Source organism: Littorina saxatilis, linkage group LG5 (genome assembly GCF_037325665.1).
Source record: "Littorina saxatilis isolate snail1 linkage group LG5, US_GU_Lsax_2.0, whole genome shotgun sequence".
Lineage (NCBI taxonomy): Eukaryota > Metazoa > Mollusca > Gastropoda > Littorinimorpha > Littorinidae > Littorina > Littorina saxatilis.
Genome location: NC_090249.1, coordinates 22,018,375 through 22,033,374, shown reverse-complemented (window position 1 = coordinate 22,033,374; position 15,000 = coordinate 22,018,375). Strand labels below are relative to the sequence as shown.

Below are 15,000 nucleotides of genomic sequence, written 5' to 3'. Positions count from 1 at the left end.
CTTACCCACACATACACCTAGGCTACCCATCATATACGCATCGCCTAGCCCGCACCCTAAACACCGCATACCGCTTCCCCCCCCCCCCCCCAACAAAAAAAAACCGAGAAAAAAGTTCGACTTGCCGGAGCGAAACAAAAAAATATCTCAAATATTCAAAATATAAGAAAAAGGGAAGACAAAAAATGTATACGACAACGTTAGCCTATATTGTGGTGCCGTGATTTTGCTAAAGCTCATAAAAACCAGCCAAGCGTGGTGGCGCTGCGCTCAAGGTGCAGTCAGACAGTGGAGCTTTAGAAACATGACAGGAATAATCTTAAGGGCTTTTTGGTTCACTCTCTGTGTTGCTGGAGTTGTTGACCAAAGTTGTTGCCAAAGCAGGGCGGTGTGTGTGTGTGTGTGTGTGTGCGCGTGTGTATGTGTGTGTGTGTGTCAGTTTGTCAGTGTGTGTGTGTGTGTGTGTGTGTGTGTGTGTGTGTGTGTGTGTGTGTGTGTTCGTGCATGTGAGTGTGTGCGTGCGTGTGTGTAAAAGCAAGGGCCATGGACGTTCTGTGATAAAAAGAAACTAGACATAAACTACATAATGTTTTCTTTCTTCCTGTGTAATGCTTCGCAGTCATGTACCTGGGCCGAGGTGCACGAAGCGAAAGTGGGTGCCACCCAACTGGGTGGGAACAAGCCGGGGATCTGATTCGTTGTATAACAACAAATTTCAATTACAATCAACCGGACCCAGCGGCTGCGTCTTACGAATTTAGATGGCACCCAGTTTTGGTTCGTGCATCTCAGCCCTGGTCCTAGTAGTGGCCGTTTTTTGTTTAAATTATTTAATTATTTATCTATTTATTTATTTATTTTAGTCGTACGGTACCCTGAGCGTTCAATAGCCCAGTTTCTTTCCTTGCAGAACGTGTGCATGCCTATTGATTTGTTAAGAATTGTATTTCAAGGGGTTGATGCATTAAACAGGAGCATTGTATCTACAGGCAATATGTAGGGCGCAGTGTCTGTGGTTCTGCCGTACATGACTTCTCTCTGCCAGGTTCTATAGATCATTATAGGCACAGGTTCTATAGATCATTTGAGGCACAGGTTCTATAGATCATTTGAGGCACAGGTTCTATAGATCATTTGAGGCACAGGTTCTATAGATCATTTGAGGCACAGGTTCTATAGATCATTTGAGGCAACTTACTACTTCGATCTCTTTTTAAATCCGGCTGTTTAAGTGACCCGTGTATAACCCTTCATCGGTTTCATTAGCAATTTTTCAAATAAACTTGAACAATTTTTTTAGGAGGGCCTATTTATGAAATGTCACCGGGTAAGCAAGTTAAATTCTTCATGTTACTCGATTTACTTCGCTGTGGACACCCGTCGTTTGCACGGGCGAAGTATGCGCTGAAAAAGAACTTGACCGACTCGACCTATAGGAAGCTGAGAGGCCTTGGCAAGGATCGGGATTGCTCGGTTTGTAAGCAGTGTTAATGAAGCTAACACCAAGGCCTCAAAATATATTGTATTTCCATAATTAATTGTCCGATCGTCTCAACCAGATTTCCAGAGTTAAATACGAAAAGAAATGTAAAAAGAACAAAAACAAAACAAATGTCTTGCACAAAGGGAAATATCGAAATAGGTGATGGTCGTGAATGAGCTACACCAGTCTCACGTGCTCAATCACTCCGCTCTCACTGCCTTCACTCGCCTAAGAAGGGTCAATCAGTCGTCTGTCGACATCCACTACTTACCATATATATCTTCTCTTTCGGACGTATCTCTCCGATGAAAGACGATCGACTGAATGTCTTCACAGTGTTTCGTGAACGTTCATTATCCAGGCTTCTTTTCTTGCAGCATGTGTGCCTGCCCAGTGAGTTTGTGTGTGTGTGTGTGTGTGTGTGTGTGTGTGTGTGTGTGTGTGTGTGTGTTTGTGTGCGTGCGTGTATGTGTGTCTGTGTGTGTGCGTGCGTGCGTGCGCGTGTGCGTGTGTATGCGTGTATGTGTGCGTGTGCGTGTGTGTGTGTAGTTGAGGCATTAAACAGGCTTTAAATAGGTTTTTAATGATCTACAGGCCGTCTGTAGGGCACAGTGGCCGCTGTCCTCTCCTACATGACTTCTCTCAAAGGTTCTGCCAGTCGCACATTAGACACCGTCGTTCAATCATTTTGCTGTTATTGCGTTCACTTGTTTGTGTAGAGTCAATCAGTCGCCTGGCACTACTACTATTCTCTCCTATGACCATACTTATTGCTTTCACTTGTTTGTGTAGAGTCAATCAGTCGCATAGCTCTTCTGATACTCTCTCTTATGACCATACGATTTGCGAATCACGAGTTTCACGTGCGCACACTATATTACACCCCTGTGCTCAATCACTGAGCTTTTACTACTTCTCTCCGTTGTCTGGATTCAGTCAGTTTTCTGGCATTACTCTTCCGCTCTCGGGTCGATCTCCCAGATGACAGAAATCGACCGAGTGAAATAACGTTGTCTCTGATACCCCAAATTAGTAGTAACACCTTCTCCTACGTTGATTATTTGAACAAGGCCTGTTATCTGAGCGTGTTGTGTTACATCATCTAATAGACTCTGTCAATAGATCATCTCAACAAGGCCTGTTAGCTGAAGGTGTTCTTTGTAACATGAGCTAATAGACTCTGGCAATAGATCGAGTGAAATGACACTGTCTTTGATTCCTTTATGAGATGTAACACCTTCCACGACGTTGTTTATATTAACAAAGCCTGTAAGCTGAGGGTGTTGTGTAACTTTGTCTAATTGACTCTGATCGAGTGAAATAACGCTGTCTTTCATACCCCAAATGAGATATATGTAACACCTTCTACGACGTTGATTATCTGACTAAACAAGGCCTGTTAGCTGAGGGTGGTAACATTATCTGACTGAACAAGGCCTTTTAACTGAGGGTGGTAACATTATCTGACTGAACAAGGCCTGTTAGCTGAGGGTGGTAACATTATCTGACTGAACAAGGCCTGTTAGCTGAGGGTGTTTTGTAACATTATCTGACTGAACAAGGCCTGTTAGCTGACCCGGGTGGTAACATTATCTGACTGAACAAGGCCTGTTAGCTGAGGGTGTATTGTAACATTATTTAATAGACTCTGGCAATAGATAATCTGAACAAGCGGAGCACAGCGTACAGAATTAGCTCGGAGTTTGAGTAACAAAAGGCGGCTACATTTTTAGGAATAAGCTAAGATACGGGGGTATTACCCTCGTTTTGGGGTACCATCCTCGCGAATTTATTGAAGGCCTTTGTAACCAAACTATTTCAAACGTCTTTCATCAAACATATCTTGAAAATCAATAATAAAAAAAAGGTTCTATTCGTGTGCTGCGAGCAATTACACACATACACACACACACACACACACACACACACACACACACACACACACTGACTCACGCACTTACACACAAAGACAGAGAGACAGAAAGAGATTGGTGTGCATGTGTGCACACTGTGGAATGCAAGCGTTGAACAGTTTCCGCGGCCCAGTGCCAACAGATGATCATGGAATATGATGATAGTCTAATCATAGGAAGTTCGATAACGGTGTAGTCTCTGTCAGTCTTTCCGACAAACCAGTTTCCTATCTTCTCGACTCTGTACCAGTACCGAGGATTGACTCAGTCACGGATACTGAACTGCAGCCAGAATTTTAGAACGGTCCGGAATCTTGAACAAACCTGTTTCTTATCTTATTGATGGCCGCAGGAGCGGTCATCTATTGGAATGCATTCGGAGAGGTGACATGTCTCGTTTTGTTACCGTTCTCACAAGATCAGTTACAGTGGGTTTTGTTCTCTCTCTCCCTCTCTCTCTCTCTCTCTCTCTCTCTCTCTCTCTCTCTCTCTCTCTCTCTCTCTCTCTCTCTCTCTCTCTCTCTCTCTCTCTCTCTCTCTCTCTCTCTCTCTCTCTCTCTCTCTCTCTCTCTCTCTCTCTCTCTCTCTCTCTCTCTCTGTATGTATGTCTTTGTCTGTGTCTCCCTCTGAGTCTCTCCGCTTCTGTCTTTCTATGTCTGTCTCTGTCTATGTGTGTGTGTGTCTCTCTCTCTCTCTCTCTCTCTCTCTCTCTCTCTCTCTCTCTCTCTCTCTCTCTCTCTCTCTCTCTCCGACTCCTGGCACACAGGTCAAAGCAGAGGTTAACTTGAGTGCACGTGTACCTAGCAGGAGGGGGGTGATTCGGGTCAGAAGTGGGGTAAAGCACTTTGGTCTTCACTCTTTGGGTTATAGCTTTCATTGGAGAAGATGCCAACATGAAATTGCACTATGCTCTACTATTTATTGTCCTTGTCTATCGGACACGAAGAAGGGAAGCTACAATCGCCCCAGGCCATATATACTCTTTGTTTCCTGAGCCTGGACCATTGAGACGGTTACCTCATAGATCTGTTCATTCTTCAGTTTGTCGGTGTCAAAAGTTATACCCCCATTCCACACAACCGTTCTTTGTCCCGTTCCCGTACCAACCAAGGACTCCTGCCACAACAATGGAACGCTGCGCAAACGGCCGTTTTTTTGCATCTTTCAGCAGCGTCTGACCATAGTGGCAGCCGTCCTTGGTCGGTAAGGGAACGGGACCTAGAACGGATGTGTGGAATGCGGGTATGACAACTCAGTGTGTGAGAGCGCTACCGTTGCGTTACCGTTGTTTTAAGTTCCTTTAACGATCCAAGCGTTTCGTTACCGATGGGTTGAGGTTCCATTACCGTTCATTCTGATCGGGAGGGGAACGGCTAAAAATTTGAACATGCAGCCCAAACTCAGCCGTTCCTACCGACCGTCCTACCGTTCAAAGCAGTTCCGTTTAACAATCAGTTACGTTCATTGCGGTTCTGTCCCGATCCCTCCCGTGCCAGCACCGTTCCTTGGTCGGTACGGGAACGGGACCTAGAACGGTTGTGTGGAAAGGGGGTATAAGACTCGACCACTTGGCTTATGGTGGAGACAGCTGGAAGATCTCTGGATATAATTGAAGAGGAGTAGTCTTCCTTTAAGAAAATGTGTACTCTGCCTTGCAGATTACAAATTTGTGCTGTCGGGGCTGGGTAAAGGAAGTGGAGGGTAAGGGGGTTGGGGGTGCGTAAGCGAGGGGTAAGAGAGACGAAAGAGAAAACTGGACAGGGAAAAGTCACTGCCTGAAGTATTCAATAAAGCCACACACACAAAAAAGAAATTACCACATATGCAGGTTTTCAATTCATATTTTTGCAAAGTATCTGCACAAGCATGTGTGCCTCTGTGAGTAATATGTTCGTGGCTGACTTCATGGGGTGCCTGTATCCTCAGGAATTTGAGGATTTCTTTTATCTCCCTTTTCTGACACCGTTGATTTAACGTCATTTTTATAGGACAGGTTTTTTTTCCTTTCAGTTATAAGTTGTAGTAGTTTGACCTTATTGTTTACCGCAGCACGGTGGCCTAGTGGTAAGGCGTCCGCCCAGTGAGCGGGAGGTCGTGGGTTCGAACCCCGGCCGGGTCATACCTAAGACTTTAGAATTGGCAATCTAGTGGCTGCTCCGCCTGGCATCTGGCATTATGGGGTTAGTGCTAGGACTGGTTGGTCCGGTGTCAGAATAATGTGACTGGGTGAGACTTCTGTCTTGTGTGTGGCGCACGTTATATGTCAACTGAGCAGCACCGCCCTCATATGGCCCTTCGTGGTCGGCTGGGCGTTAAGCAAACAAACAAACAAACCATTTTTAGAGCAATGTACGGACAGGTTTGCACTGGCCCAAGGGTGTCCGTTCATGAGAGGGACTGCTGTAACAGCAAAACTAGTGTGGAACATAAGTAATCAATTTATCCACTTGACTATATTCACAACAGGGTCCTATCACTCTTCTTTGCATGTTTTTATGCCTACGGATTTTCAAACACTCTGCAACACATGTAACCCAAATTCAACATGTGCCCGTACACTACCGCTTCTTTTATGAAAACATTGCTTCGGCCATGTTGATTTTAATCAACCAATTTTCTTGTCCATACTGTTCCGCCCTGTCATAATAACTCCCTCACTGATTCTGGCTCGATGTAAATTGGACAATCATGTCAAGTGACATTCCAATCAGAATCCACAGAACGACTCAGAAATCGTTTTCTCGTGTTCAGCGGTATCTGGTTGTTAAAGCACGCCTGCAGATTAAATAGTGAGGCAGTCAATTTGGCGGGTGGACTAGTCGGTGTAAACAAATAACCACCACACCCCTGAACATCATCAGTCATTGGGCCGAGATAGTGGCACGGCTCTGCAGCTGCTGGCTTTCCCATCATGATTCTGGCGTTTGTCTGTTGTGTCGAGTTTGTAACAGAACACTGGTTGCGGTGGGACATTCTAATGCAACAATGAAAATGCGTTATTATTTTCGTTGATTGTGTTTGGTTGGTCAACTGGCTATGTGAGACTGAACTAAACTGTTGTGGTTTGAAAGAGCAATTAGACTGACAACAAGACAGACTCACCAAGCAAAGAGCGCGAGAGAGAGAAAGTCGGAAGGATGGAGTGAGTAAGGGGGAAATTGGGACAGATATCGTCAAAGAGAGAGTGAACGTCACAGTGTCTGTCTGTCGGTGTGTCGGCTGGTTTTTGTGTCTGTCTGCCTGTCTACCTGCCTGCCTGCTTGTCTGTCTGTTTGTCTGTTTGTCTGTCTGTCTGTTTGTCTGTCTGTCTGTCTGTCTGTCTGTCTGTCTCTCTCTCTCTCTCTCTCTCTCTCTCTCTCTCTCTCTCTCTCTCTCTCTCTCTCTCTCTCTCTCTCTCTCTCTATTTCCGGGTCCAAATAAGTTCGAGAGGCAAGTTGGAAAAGAGAATGGAGTCACAATAAAATAAAAGAATTATGTGCATGTTTGTGTGCTGCCTGTGTAACGTTGTAGCTGATGCGTGGTTTTAGTCATTTCAGTGTATGTGCGTGTCTTTATACGTGTGTGTATGTGTGTGTGTGTGTGTGTGTGTGTGTGTGTGTGTGTGTGTGTGTGTGTGTGTGTGTGTGTGTGTGTGTTGTTTTTCTGTCGCTCGTGCATTTGCGTACAAGTGTGTTTGTGTGTCATGGTACCTTAAATCTTAAAGCGTCTGATCATGTATGAAAACAAACAGCCAACTGTCTGTCTGTCTGCATGTCTGTCTGTCTGTCTCTTGTTTGTGTCTACTTTACCTGTATTTCTGTATCACTATGCCTGAGGGCTAAACCTGAAAAGTCACACAAATACCTGTATAAAACAAATAACACAATTTTTTTTTTAATAAACACCAGGGATATCCCTCAAACTCGTGTATATTTTCTGTCGCAGATCTTCGTGCTGGTGTGCCAAGCCGACGTGCACTTCGACAGCCCACGGTGGGTGCTGACCTTAATACGACTGGCGTCCTTCAACCCTATACTGGACCCTTGGGTCTACATCCTCTTCCGACGTGAGCTCGTGTGGCGAGTGGTCAAGCTTGTCCGGTGGCTGCTCCGTCTCCGGCCCATCCAGCCCCCTCTCCATTACCAGCAGACACTGCTGATCAAAGACATACGAGGAGTGGGAGGAGGAGGAGGAGGGGGAGGGGTGGGGGTAGTGGTGAACGGAGGGGGTGATTGTGGGGGAGAGAAGAGTAGGTGGGACGACCCGTACAACCCGTCCTGCCTGGTGTTCTGCTACCAGTGTCTCTGCCTCCCCCCAGCGCCCCGCATACCGGCCAGCATGATGTCACACCGGCTCAGCGTCACCACCTTCAACCGCTCGCCTTCCATGATGACGTCACCGCGCAAAACCCTCAGCTTGGACCAGCTGAGCTCGAGGAGTCCGTCTCGTTCCATCGTGATAAAGCCCCCCTCTCCCAGTGACCGGTTGCTGCTGATTAAGATGACTGAGGGTGCAGGGAGCACTCGCTCTATTAGCAGTACTGTGTGACGTGTAGAATAGGTCATGACGTCAGTGAATTTGTGACGTCATGCTTTGCCCAGATTGACCACGGCGAGTGTGTGGTGGACTCATGAGGAGCACTGTTTATGGCGAATGTAGGTAGTTACATCAAGGATATCTGAGGGTAATGAAAGGCACAAGAAGGACTCGCCCTGTCATTTGTTCAGTCCGTGTGACGTTGAAGTTTCTAGGGAAGTCATCAACATTGTGACGTCATGCTCGGCAACAACTGAAAGTTATGGTGCAATCTTCGTCAGGAAGACGTCACTGACATCACAACTGTAACTTCTTCTTCTTCTTCTTCTTCTTCTTCTTCTTCTTCTTCTTCTTCTTCTTCTTCTTCTGCGTTCGTGGGCTGAAACTCCCACGTACACTCGTGTTTTTTGCACGAGTGGAATTTTACGTGTATGACCGTTTTTTACCCCGCCATCTAGGCAGCCATACGCCGTTTTCGGAGGAAGCATGCTGGGTATTTTCGTGTTTCTATAACCCACCGAACTCTGACATGGATTACAGGATCTTTTTCGTGCGCACTTGGTCTTGTGCTTGCGTGTACACACGGGGGTGTTCGGACACCGAGGAGAGTCTGCACACAAAGTTGACTCTGAGAAATAAATCTCTCGCCGAACGTGGGGACGAACTCACGCTGACAGCGGCCAACTGGATACAAATCCAGCGCGCTACCGACTGAGCTACATCCCCGCCCTAACTGTAACTAATTTCGTCATCATTACGTCAATGACGCGTATGGCGTCATCGTGACATTATCAGGCCAGCGATGAATGAACGCCGCTTTCCAAAGTATTCTCCGTGGTGTCTGATGTGTGTGATAATGATTTAACCTCAAGATTCAGGAGGGGAGGTGCATTACTCAAAGTCACAACGTCAGTAATAATGTTTACTTTGAGGTTGTACTTAGGAGACAAATATTTTGCAATGTCACCAACGTTTGTCTGACAGCTGCCTAATAGCTATTATCGTAGGTCAGTACTATGATGTCAGTGTTGATATCATTTACATCTTTTGTCTGATAGGGACGTTCTAGTGTTAAGAACTGGTTATGACACAATGACTATAAGCTGCTGGCGGCTTAGAAAAACATGAACGATTCTACAATCACTAACTTCTTGGTAGTGTGCGGAGGTACGTGTCAACGGGACACTTTCTTCTCGGCACATAAGTTTTTGTTTGTGTTTGGTTGGTTTTGTTGTTGTTGTTTTTTGCTGACAGTATTGTTACGTGACGTCTGCAAACTGTTCTGGATGGAGCTTCAAAGTTTCGTGGCCTTTGCAGTAAACAACAGCTAGTGTGAGGGAGGGTGGAAAAAGTAGAGGACGGGGATGCATTCATTGCCGGTAAATGTGGATTTAAAGACCGAGTCGATGATAATACCTGCTATTCAGACTTGGTCGTGTGACAGTCGTTTTCTTCCACACGAGATTACGTTGATTGTCTAACAAAGCCGTCAGGCTGAGTTAGACATCAGCTAATCGAGTGTGGAAGAAAACTCTGTCACACGACCAAGTCGGAATAACATTTATGTCTCACAGCTTCAACAGAGGAGAGAACAAACACGTTTTGCGTACTCAGGCTTGATAAACCTAAACACAGGAGCAGCCATTGTGGAGAGATCTACTTTTTTACCTTGTGTGTGTGTGTAGAGCGATTCAGACTAAACTACTTGACCGATCTTTATGAAATTTTACATGAGAGTTCCTGGGTATGAAATCCCCAGACGTTTTTTTCATTTTTTCGATAAATGTCTTTTATGACGTCATATCCGGCTTTTTGTAAAAGTTGAGGCGGCACTGTCACGCCTTCATTTTTCAATCAAATTGATTGAAATTTTGGCCAAGCAATCTTCAACGAAGGCCGGACTTCGGTATTGCATTTCAGCATGGAGGCTTAAACATTAATTAATGACTTTGGTCATTAAAAATCTGAAAATTGTAATTAAAATTATTTTTTTATAAAACGATTCAAAATTAGTTTTATTTTATTCTTCATCATGTTCTGATTCCAAAAACATATAAATATGTTATATTCGGATTAAAGGTGGTCGTCTACATTTTTGCTTTTTTTCAATAATCTTATGGTTAGATTTCGCTAAAAAGTTATGTCAGATGATGAATGAACCATGGGGAAAAAAGTTATAAAAACAAAAAAATATGTAAAAAATAAAAAAAATCTTTTTGGGTAGCGGGACTCACGCTTCCAATATTTTGTTTTCTGTTTGCTGAGAACATGTGCTTTGCCTAAAAATACTGACCAATCAAATTACAGCCACGCCCAAACAAGTGCAGCAACTGTTTGACACTGGAGCGCTGTCCACGCTTTTTTTTAAACGCACGAAATGCACGGGATTTGAGATGAGTTTTGCGCTTGGCATTTTCCAAATAAGGATATCCTACTATGAGTACTACGCTGGAATACTACAATGAATTTTGTAACGGCTACACTGGCTTCGTCTTTCCTGATCGAAAGGGGGTGTATTGTTGATATTTGTAGATAATAGACTCTGCATTTTAATGTTCAAATGGCGATTTCGGTATAAAAATGTAGACAAGGACCTTTAAAAACAAGCTCTGAAAATTAAAAATATAAAAATTATGATTAAAATTAAATTTCCGAAATCGTTTTAAAAACAATTTCATCTTATTCCTTGTCGGTTCCTGATTCCAAAAACATATAGATATGATATGTTTGAATTAAAAACACGCTCAGAAAGTTAAAACGAAGAGAGGTACAGTAAAGCGTGCTATGCAGCACAGCGCAACCGCTACCGCGCTGAACAGGCTCGTCACTTTCACTGCCTTTTGCACTAGTGGCGGACTACGGTCATTGTAAAAAAATGCAGTGCGTTCATTCTGTGAGTTCCACAGCTTGACTAAATGTAGTAATTTCGCCTCACGCGACTTGTTTCTTCGTACCATGGTGCAACATTGCCAGTATTGTCCCCCCCCCCCCCCCCCCCCCCCCCCCCAACCCCGTTTCACAATCTCCCCTTTCTGATAAACGAAACTGTGGTGGTTTTACACCTAACTGTACTGTATCCACAAACGAAAAGAGAAAAATATGTGTTTGATATTTTATCGTGTGATCAGGCGGCTGTCAGCTGCCGCTGCGTCCCGATTTTTCTTTTGAAATGTGATGACCTCGGTCATCGTTCACGTTCGACTGGCTTCGAGTTTGATCATATTTTTGTGTATATCAAACAAATTATGCGCTCTGTGTACTGCGTGAAGGTCTGACAGTCTGATTGCGTGCGTGCATGTACACGTGTACGTGTGTGCGTGTCCTTGTCTTTGTGTGTGTGTGTGTGTGTGTGTGTGTGTGTGCGTGCGTGTGTGTGTGTGTGTGTGTGCGTGCGTGCGTGTGTGTGTGTGTGTGTGCGTGCGTGTACGCGCGCGTGCGTGCGCGCGTGCGTACGTGCGTACACGTGTACGTGTGTGCGTGTCCTTGTCTTTGTGTGTGTGTGTGAGTGTGTGTGTGTGCGTGCGTGTGTGTGTGCGTGCGTGTGTGCGTGTGTGTGTGTGTGTGTGTGTGTGTGTGTGCGTGCGTGCGTGCGTGCGTACGTGCGTGTTGTATGTCATAAACCGGTGTTATTCTGGATATTGTGGACAGAATGGTAACTTCGGGTCAGTTAAATCAAGAAGGACTTGGAACAAGATAATTCAGGTCAAAATATATGAATCCCTTGCGCCCCAGCATTGCTTGGCAAACATGACATGTGTGATGTGGAAACGTAACGCCGAGACCTGATTAGAAATTAGCACGTGCAGCAAAACATTACAGGCACAGTCCTTCCCTTGTAAATGATTGGGCTCCCCATCTCAGACCTGGCCAGGCTTCACTCTAAACTCAAGTGCACCACAATGAACACTCCTAGTGTAACCAGTTTTGAACGCAGATTGACATAGTACATAACTCTACTGGCAAATGTTAGCACATGGGAACACCTGTGTTCAAATGAGCACTAGTGTTTATGATGTGCTACGTTTTGATTCTGCTGTATCGCACTGTGTTCAAAACTGGAAGGGTGTTCAAAAGTTGAACACTTCCGGGTATAGAGTGTTTTACTTGGGATACGATAATTCCTATACTTGGACGCACACTAAACACCCACAGCCTGTGTGCTTTCTATGCAGAGTGGGGCCGTCTTTATCAATTAATTTGCTAAAATGCCACTAGTGTCAATCTAATTCATTTAAACAAATCCAACTCTGCACAGGAAGCAGCAAGTTTTGGCTGCAGGTTTTGTTATTTGTGTCCCAAATGGAAGTATGGTCTTAAAAAGCCTGGGTAGATCTTAGCGTGATAGTAAGCGAGAAGTATGGTCTTAAAAAGCCTGGGTAGATCTGAGCGTGATAGTAAGCGAGAAGTATGGTCTTAAAAAGCCTGGGTAGATCTTAGCGTGATAGTAAGCGAGAAGTATGGTCTTAAAAAGCCTGGGTAGATCTTAGCGTGATAGTAAGCGAGAAGTATGGTCTTAAAAAGCCTGGGTAGATCTTAGCGTGATAGTAAGCGAGAAGTATGGTCTTAAAAAGCCTGGGTAGATCTTAGCGTGATAGTAAGCGAGAAGTATGGTCTTAAAAAGCCTGGGTAGATCTTAGCGTGATAGTAAGCGAGAAGTATGGTCTTAAAAAGCCTGGGTAGATCTTAGCGTGATAGTAAGCGAGAAGTATGGTCTTAAAAAGCCTGGGTAGATCTTAGCGTGATAGTAAGCGAGAAGTATGGTCTTAAAAAGCCTGGGTAGATCTTAGCGTGATAGTAAGCGAGAAGTATGGTCTTAAAAAGCCTGGGTAGATCTTAGCGTGATAGTAAGCGAGAAGTATGGTCTTCAAAAGCCTGGGTAGATCTTAGCGTGATAGTAAGCGAGAAGTATGGTCTTAAAAAGCCTGGGTAGATCTTAGCGTGATAGTAAGCGAGAAGTATGGTCTTAAAAAGCCTGGGTAGATCTTAGCGTGATAGTAAGCGAGAAGTATGGTCTTAAAAAGCCTGGGTAGATCTTAGCGTGATAGTAAGCGAGTGGGTTTCCAGGGGAAGGACTGTGCCTTTAAGTTTACACAAACTTTAAGTGTTTGTCCACACTTTTCTTTGTCCTTTCCGGAGGTTGTGATTGCTTAGGGTTGCGAAACTTTTTCAGGTCTGCGCTAACGGCATTGATTGGGAAACGTTTGGTACTAGTGCACACCTGCAGACAGGGTTTGAGGAGCAAACAGACGTTCGAATCTCGTTTGATGATATGTGTAATATGGCTAATGTCTGATATAATATATTTTAGTTAATGTACTATTGTTTCGCGATTTTAAGGTCAACATTTATTGTTGTGTCATTGGCATTTTGTCTTTTATAATTGATGTGAGTAAGAGAGCTGTAGTGGACGCAGCAAGTAACTTATCGGATCGTTACCTTTAAAAAGAAATGTGTTAGAATAATTCACACATTGAAACACACACACACACACACACACACACACACACACACACACACACACACACACACGTACACACACACACACACACACACACACACACACACACACACACACACACATACATACATGCCACCGTCCGATGTTGGTATAGTGGCCACCTTGTACACTAAATTTATACCATCAATACAACAATGGGTACTGGTCCATACTATTGCTCTAGGGCGCCAGTGTAAAATGTATGACTGTAATTTGCCTTTCTGTGAAAGGCGAAGTATTGCCAAACTCATGAATACCAAGCAAGCATGAAAAATGTAAGTATTGCCAAACTCATGAATACCAAGCATGCATGAAAAAGCAGTGAACGCAGTGTTTCTCAGACACTCTGTGCCGTATACCCTTAAAAGGTACCTGACTTCCTTCTCGTAAAGACGATCATACTAACCACAACAGGTCTGTCTGGGCTCTGGCATTGGGTAAGGGCATCTTCCGTCTTCGACAAAAACTTGTGTACATTTGTTTTCCTCAGTCCTCTAGCTGCTTTCCTTGCAAAGGTTTCCTTTATAATCTTTGTTGATTGACATACATTGTGGTGCCATAAGTGTTGCATATCGGAACACGTACATTTAGAGCAGATCATTTGGATCGCCCAGGCCAAAAGAAAAATCGAAAAAAAAAATTAAAAAGTGTAATTGCCTCCGAACTTTTGGTATTTAGCTGTATGTCCTCTATTCCACATAACTAACTATAGTTTGCAAGAAAGTAATGCGTACACAGTCTGCGATGTATCATTTATGAAATTGATTGTGAGAAAAAGGCCCGCTCCGCACAGCAAGCAGCCAGGCTGGAGAGTTTAAGTAGGTGTACAAGTGGAAGAAATTCCCCTCACCCCTGCAAAACTTGAACAGTTCTTTTACTGGGTGGTTTAAAAAAGATATATATATATATTATTTTTGTGAGTGTGCCATGAATTACCTCGTGGTTTGCACGGGAAGGAAGGTGCATTTAACAACAGCAACAGAAGCTAAGGTACTAAAATAAATGGCGTTGTATGTCGCTCAAACACTATCTGTCAAGTTTACAACCATGCATCCATTTTGCAGTAGTGGACCGAAAAAGAATTATATGGAAATGTGGCTCCTGCGCAGTTCTCTTGTATTGTGCGGATAGCCTTTCATTTGCATGCGATGTTATTGGGTCAGCATTTATTATTGAACGAAATGAAACATAGTGTTCTACTTTGGTCAGTGTATTCTACGGTGTTCCTGTTGTTGGCTGTTTTGCTGTTGTTGTTGTTGTTTTGTTTGTGTGTGGGTTGTTTTAATTGTATGAATGTTTTTGCAACTGTTGCCTCTTCTTCTTCTTCTTCTTCTTCTTCTTCTTCTTCTTCTTCTTCTTCTTCTTCTTCTTCTTCTTCTTCACACCGCTTTCTGTATGTAGCTCGCCTATGATTGTGTCTGTCTGTGTTTGAGCTTGTCACGCTTTCTCTCTGTCTGTCTCTTTCTCGCTGTCTCTGTCAGCCTCTTTCTCTGTCAGTCTCTGTCTCTCTCTGTCTCTCTCTCTCTCTCTTGATGGGTTGTAAGACTAGTCTAGTGACTGCATGTAAACATTATTATACGTTTAGAAAGGCC

At 44.1% G+C, this 15,000-nt stretch overlaps 1 protein-coding gene and 1 long non-coding RNA gene across 3 annotated transcripts in view; both read left to right on the top strand.

Moving 5' to 3' along the window:
- LOC138966566 (prostaglandin E2 receptor EP2 subtype-like) overlaps positions 1 to 10,909 on the top strand; it is a 44,499-nt gene extending 33,590 nt beyond the window's left edge. For both annotated transcript variants that reach the window (XM_070338845.1, XM_070338846.1), the window contains exon 4: positions 7,321 to 10,909. In XM_070338845.1, the coding sequence (XP_070194946.1) occupies positions 7,321 to 7,923 (603 nt within the window). In that variant the 3' untranslated portion in view covers positions 7,924 to 10,909. The remainder of the gene's footprint in view (positions 1 to 7,320) is intronic.
- Positions 10,910 to 10,918: 9 nt separating this feature from the next.
- LOC138966567 (uncharacterized) overlaps positions 10,919 to 15,000 on the top strand; it is a 4,746-nt gene continuing 664 nt past the window's right edge. The window contains exon 1 of the long non-coding RNA XR_011455714.1: positions 10,919 to 14,997. This is a non-coding gene — a long non-coding RNA (uncharacterized lncRNA). The remainder of the gene's footprint in view (positions 14,998 to 15,000) is intronic.